Consider the following 16,733-nt stretch of genomic DNA (forward strand, 5'->3'; position numbering starts at 1 on the left):
ACGCTCCCAAAAGGCTAGCTATCAATCATAGTGACACCCCTCACAAGGTTAACTATCAACAAAAACGCCCCCAAAAGGTGTATAAATCAACTTAACACCAACGCTAGGGTTAAACTTGATTCAACTGTAATTACCACTCAAATCCAATCCATGGTACCCCCAAAAGGACTACAAATCAATTTAAGGCTTCTGATAGGGTTAAACTTGATTCAACTATAATTACCACTCAAAGGCTAATTATCAGTCAAATCTATAACATACGATTTACGATCTATGCACTACAACGTAGGACCTACCATATCAACTCCCAACAAGGCTCTTAGCAACAAACGACATCCAGCCTACAAACACAGAAAATTCAATTTGTAGCAATCTCTATTTTCAACCAAGTAAGACACGCGGTCTCCTTTATTATCTTTCTTTACACCACTATTCTACAAACAGTGATATAAAGAAAGGGGGCTATGTCAGTACCCTCTACTCTCAACCACTCATGGCAGACCACGTGTGGAGACTACAAACAGGTCGTGCATACGACCTAAGGTCAGGTCGTCCAAATAACCTAGGAAACGTAACCGTTGCAAGCTAGTCAATAGCATCATTAATGACAGATCATTACTTCGTAACGGAAGAAGTAAAAGCAGTCATCAAGACACCGCAAAAGGGATCGCTATAAAAAAGGTGTCTTCTCCATTCTCAAGGGAGGAGGCTCACATTCTCTCCATCTCCAACTCAATCACTCAATATGAACTACGTCTGACTTGATTCCAGTTCATCAGAGAACTGGATACGTAGGCAGCTCAGAACACCGACCTGAGTTCAATCAGATATCTTATACAAATCTTATTCTCCGAGATTGTAAAGTCGTGACTAAAATGTACCTCTACAGTAGAATAGTTAATTTTTTAAATATTATTAACAAATAAGTACACCTTTAGAAAAAAAAAAGGATTTTATGATATAGTGATTCCAAAATATAGAAGAGTTTTAAAAAATCTAATTTAATTAAATGACACATGTATATATTTTTTAATGGACTAAATGTTTTTTAATGGACTAAGAGAATTCTTATGGACAACTAAACTACTATATTTCTCACGTTATCATTGAGAGTTCAATTCTCAGCACTATAATTCTAAGTGTCTTGGAGTACTGTGCGATTTTTGTTCAATCAGCTTTTTGTGCAATTTTGTTCAAGCTCGCGGTATGTGCGGTGTGTCAAATGGTGTAAGATGATCTGGTTTATTATCTAAACATACCAAATTGCATCAGAGCTACATAGTTTGCTTCGAGATAGATTACTATAGTCAGTACTCAGTTGTCGTTGTGAACCTACAAAATTAAATTTCTTGAAACTGATCGATCACCTCCACATGGAGTGTACCCCACTTGCGCAACTTGAGTTTATGTGAGCCATGAATTTCTTGATTTTTTAGTGTAATTAATCATTTCCCCGTTGTTTTCTTGGTTAATCCAATACAAATGATAAGACAATTAACTTTCCCATCCTTAGAGCACTTTCGGTTGTGAATAAAGAGAGAGAGACTTAAATCACTAAACAACAACAACAGTGCTTCATAGTCACTCTCTTTCTCTCTGCTCCTTGAATCCTTAATGTGAGAGACGAGCTTGGGTAGTAATGGGCTTGTTAGTCAGACCGGCCCAGTGAATGTGGGCTTGGATGCCCAGGCCTTGACTGTAACACGTGTCGAGCTTAGTCAGCCCGAGGGCCCAAATGTATAAGAATTTGGCGCAACTTGATCAACCCAATAAAAAAAACATTTGAGAGACGAGGCTTGGGTAGCAATTTTACCATCTGGAAAGAATGGAGATGGGCTTATTAATCAGACCGGCCCAGTCAATGTGGGCTGGATGCCCACTGTAACACGTCGGGCTTAGTCAGCCCGAGGGCCCAAATGTATAAGAATTTGGCGCAGCCAAAAAAAAAAAAAAAAATGGCAACAGAATGGTCACAACTTCCCCAAGATCTCTTAGACCAGATCACAAAAAAAATCCCATCCACAATCGACCTTGTTCGATTCCGGTCCGTTTGTTCAACATGGAGATCATCAATCACATACCCAATTCACACTTTCCCAAACAAAATCCCAATTCGCCCTTCCAATTTCGATTCCGGTTTATTCCATCTCTCGAAACGTCTAATCCTCCACGTCAGCTCACCCTCGAACCAACAAAACGAAGGCTGGATTATTAAACTAGAACAAGATGATTCCAATTTATCCCATCTCTTAAATCCACTTTCCGAATCCAAAATCCAACCCTTACCTGAAACTTTCCCGAAACATTTCGACATTTTGAATCTTCGGGTTTTTGAATTATGCCAAGAATATGTTCTTCGATATGCCGATAAATGGCCATTGTCTTTTGCAGGTGATGTGTATAGAGAGAAGGTCATTTTTTCTCCAACTCCACCTTGGAGTAATGAAATGGATTATGTAATTATGACTATTCATGTTTCTGGTAAACTGGCATTGTTTAGATTGAAAGATAATGTGTGGTCTATAATTGACGAAATGCCCAATCCTTACGAAGATGTGATTCATTTCAAGGGGAGGTTTTACGCAGTCGATGGGACTGGTAGAGCTGTAGTTGTTGCTCCTGATCTTACGATTAGTGAAGTTGCCGGTCCGGTTTTTGGTGGGGATAAGAAGTATTTAGTGGAAATGGATGGTGAGTTGTTATTAGTTGATAGGTATTTGAAAAATGGTAATGATGATTTGAACTTTTGGAATGATAATGAAATTTATGTTCCTAATGATGACACTTATGTTATGGATACTACATTGCTATTTATAGTATATAGGTTGGATAAGTGGGAGAAGACTTGGGTTGAGCTCAAAAATTTGGGTGACCGGTTATTGTTCTTGAGTGATAATTGCTCCTTTTGTGCTCCAGCTTCTGATTTGTATGGAAGTAAAGGGAATTGTATATATTTTACGGATAGGTACTTTCAATCGTTTAAGGTAGAGGAGACTGCATTTAATCGTCATTCTATAGGCGTGTTTAGTCTGGAGAATGGTAGTATTGCACCATTGGCTTCGTATGCAGGATACTCTCAGTTGTTTTGGCCTCCTCCAATGTGGATTACTGCGACAACTTCTTAAGTAAGGTTTTGCAATCTTTGTTTTCTATTTCATAAACCAGCATACTAGTCATTTTAATTAATTTTGATGTTAAAGTCATATATATTATATTAAGGTGATCAATGTTGCTTATGATAGTGATCTTCTCTTCATTAGAATTGTTTTGACACCGATAGTGATACTGGTAAGATATTAAGTGTATAATCTGCTCTCTCTTTTTGTTCTCTATGCTATGACTTTTTAATGTTGGTTATGCATTTGTTTACTTATAACTTGATGCGAAGGAAATTCTAGTATTCTGATATATTTTTGTTCTTGTTGTGTTTGATAGAATCAAATGGATTGCATGCTGTAAAATGATGTAGCGTATCAATAAATTTTTACGGATTTATAGAACATATAGAGGCAGAGAGAAGTGATAGACCTGCAGGGTTTTGAAATTCTGGATTGAAATGTTTACCCTCAATGCTGAAAATCTCTTTAGATTGACGCATAGTAAACATTTTCTATTATACCAACGGGAATAGGCTGAGAGGTAGTTTGTTATGCCTTGGTGCATCCTTGCCGTAATGAGACAATTAACAACAACTAAACTAAAATTTCAGGAAGTATGCACTATTGAAGAGTAGAAATTCCAGAATACAGCTTTTGTTAGGTTCTCTTACTCCACAATAAAGACTCTAATCCAAATTATAAACTTCATGGGCAGAAAGTGTATGCCACCCCAAGTCTGCTTTATTTCAACAGCATTTATAGTCTCAATAGTTCGCTGAATAGCTTCAGCATGATGTAATGATTGTACTTTCTCCTCTGGTTTTGTTTGGCTTGTCGCACTTCAAGCCAAACAGACTTTCACTTTACATAAGTTTAGGTTTTACAGTTGCTCTTTTGACTTTTGTAGCTTTCTGAGGTTGTTAGGCATGTATTGTGGAAGTAATGATACTTTCTCTGCCTTTTTAAGTGGTAGACACTTCTGTTTGTGTGTCTTATTGTATGTTTTTTTACCATCATAAACTAGCACTATTTTTATTTTGGATTTTAGTGAAAGAAAAAGATGCAGTTACAAGCTAAGGAGGAAATGCACTTACAATAAAAGGGTGAACAATGAGCAGAGAAGGATGCACTACGCATTCACTCTCTACATAGTCTCCGAAGGACGACACACTTAAAATATGCTCCCAAGGAAATACACTTAAAATAGCCACCCAAGGACCACCTTTGTACTACACTCCAAGGTGATGATCTTGATGAGTTTGTTGGAGTTGAAGTACATTTTATTTTTCTTGGTTGATAGTTGATTCACATATACAATTGGGGACTTGGGCCTATATGTTTTATGTTTTTATGAGTGTTTCAGTGAGTATTGTCCTTTAGCATACGCAAGCTGGCAGTACGCCCTTAAGGCAACATTTTCATCTGTGTGCTTCATGCAGGCAGGTGGGACTGAGGGAGTTCATCGCCTGTAGGTGGCTGCCCTTTAAATTGTGCTGCTAGAAAACCGGGATGATGGATAGCCCAACAGCAATCAGCATGGAAAATTTTATTTTAGTCCTCTCTGTTATTGTTACTATTTCTTCTTGTTTGATCGATTTAAATTATATACGCATGTAGCATGTCAGTGAATAACAAATAAGAAAGCATGTTCAGATGTATGTTGGTGTTGTAACATTTCTTCTCAATTCAGAACGCTTCACCAGGTACATTGGTAAATTATTAACAAACATTACACATTTACACCTTTACTTGGAGATTAGGAATAATTTATCTTGCGAATGTAAAGTTGATTAGTAGAGTATGTCTTATTGTGAAAAAAGTGTGATTTGATAAGTAACTTTTGGAATTCTCTAGTAGTGGTGTACTAGTGCTATAAAGAAAATCAGATTTAATTGACCTTTGTAGGGCACTTGAATCGTTGACGGGTGGTAACTGGTAACTTTGTCTGCCTCGATTCATAGAATCTTGGTCTGCGATATTCCAGTATAGTTTGTTCTGTCATGGCATATGGGCTTTTTAATTGATGAAACATCAGAAATCCAATATCCAATATTCTTTAAGTCCATAAAATCCACATTCCACTTGGATAGTTGGATCTATGTAAGTCCCAATGAATTAAATTTCGTTTTCGGTCAAATATAGAAATTTTTGAAAAACTTTTGTGAAAAATAAGAGAAAATATGTGAATACATTAATAAAAATAAAAAATATGGGCATCAACTATACTTTCAAATTTAAATGTCTATACACTAAAAATGACCAACCAAAAGAAACAATTCCTTATCTCAAAATTAACAATCTTCTCAAATGCACCTATATTACATATTTCAATAATCAAACGTTTAGAAGACAAAAAAAAATCAAAATGGAGGGATTGGAGAGAGAATACAAATTTACCAAGGTGAAATGATGAATCTCTCAAATATTTGGATGACTAACTAAATGTTTGAGAAAGATTAGGACTTTAGTGTTTAGTAACAAGTAAATACTAAATGCTAAAGTGACAAAACTAGTCTCTATTTAAAATATTATTGCATTTGCTATTATTTCAAAATTTTCTCTAAATTTCATTAAAAACTGCATATCAATGTATATAATGAATGAAATCGAAAAAAAAAACCAAAAGTTTAGCGAAAAAACTTTGAAAACTTGCAAACATAAAATGTACAGTCCGAAATGTTTCACTAACCACCGAAAACGAAAAATTTCACAAAATTTTAACGAAAGTTTCCGAAATTTAGTTCCTTGAGTAAGTCGAGACTCGAGACAACGCGTTCTAAACTTCAACTAACCTACCCAATATTGCTGTGTTGATCTTCAGCAAACACCCAGACAGTTTAGCTACTTGTCCGATTATAATTTGGACTCTGATTCCAGATGCGACTCAAATTAGAAGTCTAGCTCTAGCTTAATTGTTTGCGTATATAAGTGGAGACAATATAGCAGCTTCTTCAACCAAAACCAAGAAGTCTCTTTTAGCCAAGAAATTTTGTGAAACGTCAAAAAGAAAAAGAAGGAAAGAATAAGAAAATGGAAAACTTGTACAACGTCTCAATTGAAGAAATGTCTGAACACCAAGAAACCTGGTTTGAAGCTTCCGAGAATTTTTTGAGTCCCTTCACCACAGTACTAACATCCAAAAATTCTCCTTGGCTAATGCTTCCAGACTTGACAAACAAGTTTGGTCGAACACTTGTCAATGTCTTTAGTGGTAAGCAGAAGCATGTGTTCCTTCCTGAATCCCATGGAAAAAGATGTTGTGGAACGTCTCATGGTTGGTTAATTATGGTGGACTCAAGTTTAGTAATCACTCTTTACAATCCACTTACAAGAGCAGAACTCCAACTCCCTCCATTGTCATGTTGTAATGATGAACTGCGGCCCGGTATTACTTTGCAATCAGTGTTTGAGCCCTTCAAAAGTTCGATAACTAGTATTTTTTGTCGCAACAATGCGAAAGAAACTAACATCCATAAAGTGGTCTTATCATCCAATCCTGCAAATGGACATGATGAATGCATTGTCATGGCTATATATGGTAAGCTTCGGAAACTCGCTTTCTGTAAGGTGGGGGACAAGACATGGACAGTTACTGAGCATGAAAAGAATTTCTATGAGGATATTATATATCACTCCAACAACTTCTTCGCTGTCGATGAATATGGAAGAGTTGTAAGGTGTGATCTTGCTTCTTCTATGGTGACACAAGTTACGCCTCCATGGACTTTCAAAGGTGACAAGATGTATTTGGCTGGTACATCAAGGGGTTTGCTACTCGCTACAAGGTTTATAGAGACAAAACCTGATTCTACTTATAGAACAAAGCGATTCACGATTTATCAGCTCAATCAGATTGATGATGAGACTTACGGCCAGTGCGAGAGAGTGGGGGACTTAGGAAACCAGATGTTGTTCGTGGGTCAAAATCATTCTGTCCTGATCCCAGTTCCTCGTTTCTCAGCTCAAGGGGATTGTATCTATTTCACAGACGACCACTTGAATCAACATCAGAATGGCTTGGGTGGCGGTCACGATGTGGGAGTATTCGACTTAAAAGATAATAATTGCATTGAACTACAACCATTGTGGCAAGGGAATTCGGTTTGGTCAACACCCACTTGGGTTATGCTTGAATCATGATAACTATGTAGTTCGACTTTTTTTTTATAACTATGTGTACAAAAATTTATTGTTCAATTGTTCCGATTATTCATCATATTGGTCAAGAATGATTTCCAAAATAATCTCAGCTCATGCTCAAAGATACTGACAGGGATTGCAACATGACTGTAGAAAAAAAATATATACACAAATATATAATTATAAAACAAAAAGATAGTATACATGCTATCAGACAATCAAAAGGATTCACACAAAATAAGCAATTCTTTTTAATCCATTCTTTCTGATCCACCTCATTGGAAACAACAGTAACATCGCTAGTTTTTGTCAAGTAAATCAACCTCAAACGTCTAAACAAACAACCTTTTTTAAAAAAAACTGCGGGAGTACAACTTCCATCTCCCAGGAGAAGATCTCCAGGCAACCTTCTGCGCATTTCCTTCAGTTTTACTTTCGATAATCCAAATCAATCAACTTGAACCACCAAATTTCGTTGACATCTAACACCGATGCTACAAGCCTACAACACATTTTAAGCTCCCCATTGTGGTCTAAAGAAAATGTTTGCTGCGCCTCTGTTGTTGTCCTACAAGAAACTACATCACCTTCCAGTGATTTTTTCTGTGTTTTCACAGAGTTACATCCTCAGGAATGGATAACCTCATGTCAACATGATATGTGTTCAAATTTCCCTCCAAGCATTAGAACGCATACACGAGTCGCCCACATGAACCTCGACAAACACTGCTTTTACAGATATCACAACGTGAAGTTTATTCCTGCCCAGATAATATGCATTCTATTGCTCTGGTATCGGAATATAGTTTCAGTCGAGCAGGAAACTATACCAATCATAAATAACGGTTTTCGGAATATAAGGTCTAGGAAGACTTAATCTAGAGGCACAACAGGCAAGACATTCCACAACTTCCATTGTTTTTTCAAAAGCACATACAGAGTCAACAAGTAAGAAGTGACCAATAAGAATGCATTAGAATAAAGCCATAAACTTACCACACTTCTGACTCTAAATATAAATTTTAGAATCAGGCAGAAAAGGCCAAATTCTACGAAGGATTTAAGGTCAACTTCTGCAAGAATATTCAGGCCAATTATAAGATATTTTAAGTTTTTAACTGTATACACCCTTACATACATCCCCAGCCATAATTTCTAAAATTGAAATCGTAATATAAAACGTAAAACTCTAAGAGTGAACATCATAAAAATGTAATATAGACGTATGTAATTGTTGCCATTTACCAAAGAAGGGAAACCCAAGACCATAGTATAAGAAATGCCATAACATACCAATTGGTTCAGGTAAGCTCAGATGCCTCTGAAGACCATCAATTCCAGCAGCAATTATTGAAGTGTGGATTTGCACACCCATCAAAAGATTTAAGAATCTGGTTTTGATTTTGTTGTTTGTTGATGATCTTTTTTTTTTTTTTCGATAAACCGTTGTTTGTTGATGATCGTAGTTTGTTGTTTGATGTTTAGAAATTTGGAAACCCAAATTCCGAAATATCTCTTGATCTGATCAGCTATGATCCAACGGCCAATATTCCCCATTCATAAAAAACTTATCTTTATGAACATTCCAAATAACACTCCTTAGATTTCACCGACATGGGACATCTCCAATCTCTTTAAACTCTTGACATTTTAACTCAAGTTGATCACCAACTAACAATGGGTGCTTCTTCTTTTCTAGCTTTCTTCACATTTTCTGTCATCCTTGTTTACCAACCATTTACATCAAATGCAAATCTTCACAAAACTAAACTCTTAAGATCACAACTACTACTCTCTCAAAATGCAAAACAAGACATCCCCATTACAAAATATTTCCAAGTAACAAAACCAATAAAACTACCAAAAACTAAACCATGTTCTACACTTGTCCTTCAACATGACTTTGGTTACACTTATGGTAAACCACCTGTTCTTGCTAACTACAACCCACCTAAAAACTGCCCATCACAAAACTTCTCGAAAATAGTACTCGAATGGAAAGCAACATGTAAAGGAAGGCAATTTGATCGCATTTTTGGTGTTTGGTTGGGTGGTGTTGAGATTTTTAGAAGTTGCACTGCTGAACCAAGAGCAACTGGGATAGTTTGGAGTGTTGAGAAAGATATTACAAGGTATTCTTCATTGCTTAAGAATCCTCAAACATTAGCTGTTTATCTTGGTAATCTTGTTGATTCAACTTATACTGGAATATACCATGTTAATGTAACATTCCATTTTTATCCTGCTGAACTAGAACAGCACCTTCATGGATTTAATCAACATTTTGGAAATTTAGAATTTGGATATGATTCTTCTGCTGATTTAGTCCTACCCATTTCGCGAAATCTGCCATTGAATGATGGGCAATGGTTTTTAGTTCAGAATTCTACTGATGTACAGTTGAAGGAATTTACCATACCACGAAATGCATATAGGGCGGTATTGGAAATGTACGTGTCGTTCCATCAGAACGATGAATTCTGGTATGGGAATCCTCCTAATGATTATATAGTTGCCAATAATCTTACGGGTTTGGCTGGGAATGGACCTTTTAGAGAAGTTTTGATCAGTCTTGATGGTAAGGCAGTTGGTGCTGTTTATCCTTTTACTGTGATCTATACCGGAGGGGTTAATCCACTCCTTTGGAGACCGATTACTGGAATTGGTTCATTTGATCTTCCTTCTTACGACATTGAAGTTACTCCTTTTCTGGGGAGAATTTTGGATGGAATGGAACATAAGTTTGGATTTGGTGTTACAAATGCTTTGGATGTGTGGTACATTGACGCGAATTTGCATATATGGTTGGACAGTAAGAGCGTGGAAACTAAGGGAAATTTGATTGAATACAAGAGTCCAACTCCTGCGGTGTCTTTGGTTTGAAACTTTAGTGGTCTAGATGGGACTTTCCTGACTAAGGCAAGTAGGTCTATCTATTCAAGTGGATGGGTGGAGTCGTCTCATGGAAAGGTAGTTACACATTCCTTCCAAGAATTCAGTTTCACAAACTTTATGCGGATGGGGAAAAATGGAAGTTTGCAAATTGTGAGTCAAACAATTAACTCTAACTACAGCATTGATTCCAAACTCTCATCTCATATCTACAAGGCCAGATTATTCCAAAACCTTCCTTTTTATTTGTACAATGAGAATGTGGACCAAGGAAATGGCAGTTACACTTCAATCGCGAATGTCTCCCTGGGATACAACGAGGCGAAGTTTTTTGGGTCGAGCCGGTTCGGCTTCTTAGCTAGCTCACTCAAGAATGTGCAGAATGGACAAGGTTCTATAGTGGTAAAGGGAAACTTGGTGACCAGTGGGCTGGGAAGTACTCAACAAGTATACAACTATGATGGTACTGGAGGTTGCTTCTTTAGGAATGTAAGTAGTTCAAACTACACCATTCTATATGATAAATCAGGAAACCATTGCAGTGGGAGAAAACGACATAGTTTAGGCTATCTGTTTGGAAGATGGCGACCTTTCCTTGCCATCTGATTTGTCATACAATGAACGTGGTTTATGTCATTTTAGACGGGTTTAATCAAGAAGTTCACCTAATCCTGGTTATAAAGGGATACTTTTGGAAAAGCTATGATCCATTGTCGCACCCAACCGGGAAGTAAGTAAGTCTCTTTGGTTTTTATAGGAGTATGCTGGATATCTCACCATCTTTTTGTAATTTGCTTCAATAATATTGCTGATTCAACTATTGCATAGTATCTCTTGAGCATCTTGTTGTGATTTATGAATGCCAATGCTTGTTTGAAGTAGTGAAAATTTTGCTTTTATATAATTTTTGAAATCAATAAACTGGCCAAGGAAGAATGGTTTGTCTTTTTCCAAACTAGGAAGCTTAGTCAAGGGAAAAAATAATGGAATGTCTGGTAGTGGTTACAGCCTTACAGGTTATGCTCATGTGCTTAATGCTTATTTTTTCCTTTTCTTTCAAAATACTGTTGGAAATCTTGTAATTTTGCAAAATGCGGTTGGGATTGTATTTCAATCAACTATTTACAAATGTCATTTTCTCAAGAAGACAGATTTATTTCATTCGGCAAAGGCTGCAGAAACCCTTGCACCCTACCTCATCCTTCCCTTATTATCCAATGCAATGAATTATCTTAGATCAATGTCTTTATTCTATGTATCTAAATCTCAGTCTTTGTCAGTCTCTGTCATTCTCTTCTTTCTCTCATGCTTCTGTATCCAATCTCAAAACAGACTTTTTTATTTGAACTTTTAACTGTTGTTTCTAGTTCGATCAAGTAGGGTGAAAATAACAAGCTAACTCAGTCAAAATGTGGGACAGTATAGATACACTTAGTCATTGCTCTTCAGGGCTTTATTGCTTTTGAAAAAAATTCAACTGAGTCTCTCACACAGACACACATTATCTGGTAAGCTCTCCCTGAGGCATCCTCCTCAACTAATAGCTTGCAAAGAAACTGCTAAGTTGATCTGGTGGCCTAGTAAGTAGTAACTTCTTTAAAGACATGACAAATGGAAACACCAATAATAGTCTGGTTGATGTTTTGTGTAGCTGCGACAGAATGGTCTGTGTGTTACTCGTATCGTTTCCTCTGTCTTCTGCACAAGACAAAATCACGGTAAACTTGAAACTTGTGTTGTGCTTCGTGAAGACAATATTTTGATATTTGATGGAGCTAATTTGGATTTTATCTGGACCAATTGGAATTGATTTGAGCTCTGAGCTTCAAGTTGATGCGTATCAAGCTATATTGGCCCGTGTTTTTGGTTTCCAACGATACAGTTGAAAGTTTCAGTGGGAATGGTTATATCTATGAATTTATCCTTCTTTCCCTTGTGAAGTTCTGGTATTATACCGTGTTTGTTTGCTTGCTTGCTTTAAATTGTTGTGTTTTGGAGTTTCCTGTTTTTCTTACATCATTACATGCTCTCGTCTCATGGACTTGAATTCTGCACAAACCTCTTCTTAAAGTTTAGGCTTATGCGTGGGCCGTCTTTGTTTATGGTTTTCAGATCCTTGGAGCTTTTGAATGTTACTTACAGGACTTTCATGTTTTTCCTTCACTGTTTAGGTTGCTTGTTTTGTGTGGGGTATTGATCGGTCATACATGCTTTTGTTATTTTAGGATGTTTCACCTATGCATAGCACAAAAATACTCAGTTCCAAAAGATAAAGAATATAGATCTAGTTAACTCAAATCCGTCAGAAATAGGTCTAGTCTGCATACATGCCATTCGAATCTGCGCTCTCTCTATATTCTTCCTTGTTTGTTCTTCTCTCGGTTTGGTGATAATTTGTGGGTTAGACCCCATTGAGAAGCCTCCAATATTGGTAAATCTGCCTTTTTCTTCTTTAAAAACTGTAATGCTCAATAAGCATTTGTATGTGAGTTCAAAAAGTTTCAGTTTGTTCGTAAACAAACACCTGAATATCAAATATAACTTCATCAGATCTAAGATAGGAGATTTGTACCTTAAGCCAGAGCATATAGACATGGGGGTGGCATGTAAAGGATGAGGAGTACTTGTGTAGGATGATCTAGCCGGAGGTCTTTGTATCTCTTGTGGATTCTCTCCAATAATGTTTTCTTGATTCCTTAGGTGGACCCTTTTTTCTGTACCATTTTATCAGAGCTTCAGACCTTCTATCATTTTACTTGATTCTCTTATAAAGTGGTCTTTTGTCATTCTCTGTGACTTCCATACAGATACAAATCAGCTCTCTGAACTCTTGAAACAATAGTTTTCGGCGTCAGTAAGGAAGATGTACGTCCTCAGGAGAAAAATCTCTACTAATCACAGTATCACACCCGGCTCAAAAATATGGCAGAGTTGATCCCTATCCCCACAAAAAGATAACTCTTACCCCCAATACAGAATACTACTTCCACAACGAGAACTACACTTTTTATTTGCGTCCTATTTCTATCTTGAAGATAAGTTGATTTTTGTATGTACTCTAGTTCAGTAATCTCTGTACACCCCCTTTTTTTTTTAAGTGAGCAGTGTTATATATATATATATATATATATATATATCGGTTTGTCTAGGGTGGCACTCTTATACTGACACCCTTATCTCACTCTTCTCTTGAGCCGTCGGATCTCGCACTCAAGATCTGAAGATCTCAATGAGGGTAAAAACGTATTTTCCTCATCATCTTCTCAAAAAAAGAAAAAAAAAAACCGATCTAACAAAAAAAAAAAACCGAAATTGGGTTCTCTCTCTCTACGGCTCTCTCGGCTTCTTCTTCTCATCATTTGGCAATTCGGTTTCTTCATTTGGTTTCTTCTTCTCTGACAGGTATCATTTGGCAATTCAACTATAGTGCACTTTTGGTTATGGTGCTTGCCTATTGGAACGTTTTAATTGACACTTGGATTGTCATTATACCATAAAAACTTGAATTTTGATTTAATTTAGGTTGCTATGATTATAGTTATGATTGATCAACTCGTTTAAAGACGGCGACAATTTCGGTGAACTCTGTCGTATTCTTCATGCCGTATTCTGTCAGAGTTCGGTGAACTCTGTCGTATTCTTCATGCCGTGATACTCGCCAGAGTTCGGTGAACTCGTCAGATTCTTCATGCCGTGATTCGGCCGAGAGTTTTGAACTCTTTCGAAGTTCGGTGAACTCGTCGTATTCTTCATGCCGTGATTCGTCAGAGTTTTGAACTCTGTCAGAGTTCGGTGAACTCTGTCGTATTCTTCATGTCGATTCGCCGAAGTTCGGTGAACTCTGTCGAAGTTTTGAACTCTTTCGAGTTCGATGAACTCTTTCGTATTCTTCATGCCGTGATTCTCGTCGGAGTTTTGAACTCGTCGGAGTTCGTGAACTCTATCGAGTTTTGAACTTTTCGAGTTTTGAACTCTGTCGAGTTCGTTTAAAGTAGCATATTCGGTAAACTCGTAGATGATACGTAAGAGTTTTAAACTCTTTCGAGTTCGTGAACTCGTGTCGTATTCTTCATGCCGATTCTCAGCCGAGTTTTGAACTCGTCGAAGTTCGATTGAACTCGTCGTATTCTTCATGTCGATTCGCCGAGTTTTGAACTCGCCGAAGTTCGGGTGAGTTCGTGAACTCGCCGAGTTTTTTGAACTCGCCGAGTTCGGTGAACTCGTCAGTATTCTTCATGCCGTATTCGCCGAGTTTTGAACTCTGTCGCCGAAGTTCGGTGAACTCTATCGAGTTTTGAACTCTTTTCGAAGTTTTGAACTCTGTCGAGTTCATGAATTTATCGAGTTTTGAACTCTGTCGAGTTCGTTGAAGTTAGCATATTCGGTAAACTCGCCGAGTTCGGTGAACTCGTCGAGTTTTGAACTATGTCGTGATTCGCCGAGTTTTGAACTCTTTTCGAGTTCGTTTGAACTCGCCGTATTCTTCATGCCGATTCTATTCGCCGAGTTTTGAACTCTTTTAGAGTTGATGAACTCGTCGTATTCTTCATGCCGTGATCTCGCCGAGTTTTGAACTCGCCGAAAGTTTGAACTCTTTCGAGTTTTGAACTCTTTCAGAGTTCGTGAACTCGTCGTATTCTTCATGCCGAGTTGAACATCAGAGTTTTGAACTCGTCGAAGTTCGATTGAAGAGCATATTCGGTGAACTCTTTCGAAGTTTTGAACTCGCCGTATTCTTCATGCCGATTCGTCCGAAGTTTTGAACTCGTTCGAAGTTGATGAAGTAGCATATTCGGTGAACTCTTTTCGAGTTTTGAACTCGTCGATTCTTCATGCCAGATTCGTCGAAGTTTTGAACTCTGTCGGGAGTTCGTGAACTCTAATCGAAGTTTTGAACTTCGTCGAAGTTCGAAGTTTTGAACTAACATATTTGGTGAACTTTGTCAGAGTTTTGAACTCTGTCAGAGTTCGGTGAACTGACAGAGTTCGGTGAACTAGCATATTCGGTGAACTCTGTCAGAGTTTTGAACTCGGCGAGTTCGGTGAAGTAGCATATTTGGTTAACTCTCGGTCAGAGTTTTGAACTCTTCGAGTTTTGATGTTTAAGTTATTTACACTGTTTATGTACATTGGGATTTTTGACTGTTTAAGTTATTTATATTTTTAATTTTTTCGATTTATAGAAATGGAGACAGAGACATCAATCAATATCGAAGAAGACGTAGTTAGGTCTTCGTCTACTAAAGCCCCTATTCAAGGCACGCAAACATTAGCTGCTCCTTATATAGGAATGACTTTTACAAGTGTTGACGAGGCAAAGACTTATTACAAAGAGTATGGTTAACAAGAGGGATTTGAGACTCGTGTTCGGACGACTTCCAAGCAACAAAATCAGGTGGATTTGGTTAGTGGTTGTTTACTGGTTTGCTCACGTGAATGGGTTTGAGATGAAGTCCGATCAAGAAATACATCAACTATCGATGTGGTTGCCAAGCTAGAATTAAATTATTAAGAAAAGAATGCATGAAGAGATATATGAGAGGTTGCTCATAATGACCATAGTCACGGTCCGGTGACCCCATCGAAGAGAATTTGCATGAAAACTAACAAACATATGCCCGAAGCGGTGAAGTGCTTGACCGAGATATTTAGTGATAAATGGTTTATCCGTTGGGGAAAGTGGCATCTGTTTTCCATGGAAAGGAAGTTGGGTTTACACGCGAAGAAAGATTGTTGGAACCATTATTATGGTTTGACCGTAAAGATGCCTAAAGAAGGTGATGCAAAGCTGCCGCGGTTGCAATATTTTATGCAGAAGAGTCTTTGAGGATCTCCGGTTCTATTACGCTTATTGATTTAGATGAAAATGGGATTTGCGGTGAACTTTTCCGGGTTCATGGGAGGTCTCGATGCCGTATATGAATATTTGGGGATGTTGTGTCTTTTGATACCACATATCGTACCAATGCATATTCCATGCCTTTTGCCCCTTTTACTGGAGTCAACCATCATTATCAGTCGATTCAGTTTGGTTGTGCATTGTTGCTTGATGAGACAGAAGATACATTCATATGGCTATTTAAGGCCTGGCTTGCAGCCATGGGTGGTCGTGCGCCAACTGCAATCATCACTGACCAGGATAGAGCGATGACAGCAGCCATTGCCAAAGTGTTTCCTAATACTCGTCATCGTTACTGTCTTTGGCATATTATGCAGAAATTCCAAGAGAAGATGTCATTTACCAAATTTGAGACATTGGTGGCGAGGTTGAAGAACACTATTTCTTTTAGTATAGGATTGTTGATTTTGAGAGAAGATGGTGTACAATCATTGAGAAGTATGAGTTGTCCGAAAATCCTTGGTTGACAGAGATATATTCAATGCACGGGAGAAATGGGTTCCTTGTTATCTCAAGATAGCACCTTTTTTCTTTGGTACTAATCGGGTCGAAGTGAATCGATGAATGCTCATTATGACTAGTTTGTCAATTCGACGACTAACGCTTTATGCGGTTTGTACATGGTAATGAGAAGTCTTTGGCTTTGCTTGCTAGGAAAGAAAGAGATTCTCGATTACCACACCGAAAGCATAGTTCACTTGATT

The 16,733-nt window shown here is 37.6% G+C and overlaps 1 protein-coding gene, 1 long non-coding RNA gene and 1 pseudogene across 4 annotated transcripts; 2 read left to right on the forward strand and 1 right to left on the reverse strand.

The window, feature by feature from the left end:
• Positions 1-1,788: 1,788 nt before the first annotated feature.
• SDC (ascorbic acid mannose pathway regulator, putative (DUF295)) lies at positions 1,789-4,754 on the forward strand. 2 transcript variants are annotated; one of them, XR_015212475.1, is made up of 3 exons: positions 1,789-3,125; positions 4,147-4,339; positions 4,538-4,754. XR_015212475.1 is itself a non-coding variant. In XM_086591648.1 (2 exons), the coding sequence occupies exon 1, from the start codon at positions 1,917-1,919 to the stop codon at positions 3,123-3,125; it is 1,209 nt and encodes a 402-aa protein (XP_086447774.1). In that variant the 5' UTR covers positions 1,789-1,916; the 3' UTR covers positions 4,538-4,754. The 2 variants fall into 2 exon arrangements, 1 of the variants encoding a protein (XP_086447774.1); XM_086591648.1 differs by lacking the exon at positions 4,147-4,339.
• A 4,076-nt stretch (positions 4,755-8,830) lies between these two features.
• LOC147520166 (peptide-N4-(N-acetyl-beta-glucosaminyl)asparagine amidase A pseudogene) lies at positions 8,831-11,034 on the forward strand (annotated as a pseudogene). Its single transcript, XR_015212474.1, has one exon. The product of XR_015212474.1 is annotated as a peptide-N4-(N-acetyl-beta-glucosaminyl)asparagine amidase A pseudogene (transcript).
• A 1,354-nt stretch (positions 11,035-12,388) lies between these two features.
• LOC147520167 (uncharacterized) lies at positions 12,389-13,109 on the reverse strand. The gene is made up of 2 exons (XR_015212476.1): positions 12,703-13,109; positions 12,389-12,589 (listed from the first exon to the last, which is right to left on the reverse strand). It is a non-coding gene; the product is annotated as an uncharacterized LOC147520167 (long non-coding RNA).
• Positions 13,110-16,733: the final 3,624 nt, after the last annotated feature.

The sequence above is a fragment of the Coptis chinensis genome, chromosome 2, assembly GCF_015680905.1.
Source record: "Coptis chinensis isolate HL-2020 chromosome 2, ASM1568090v1, whole genome shotgun sequence".
NCBI lineage: Eukaryota > Viridiplantae > Streptophyta > Magnoliopsida > Ranunculales > Ranunculaceae > Coptis > Coptis chinensis.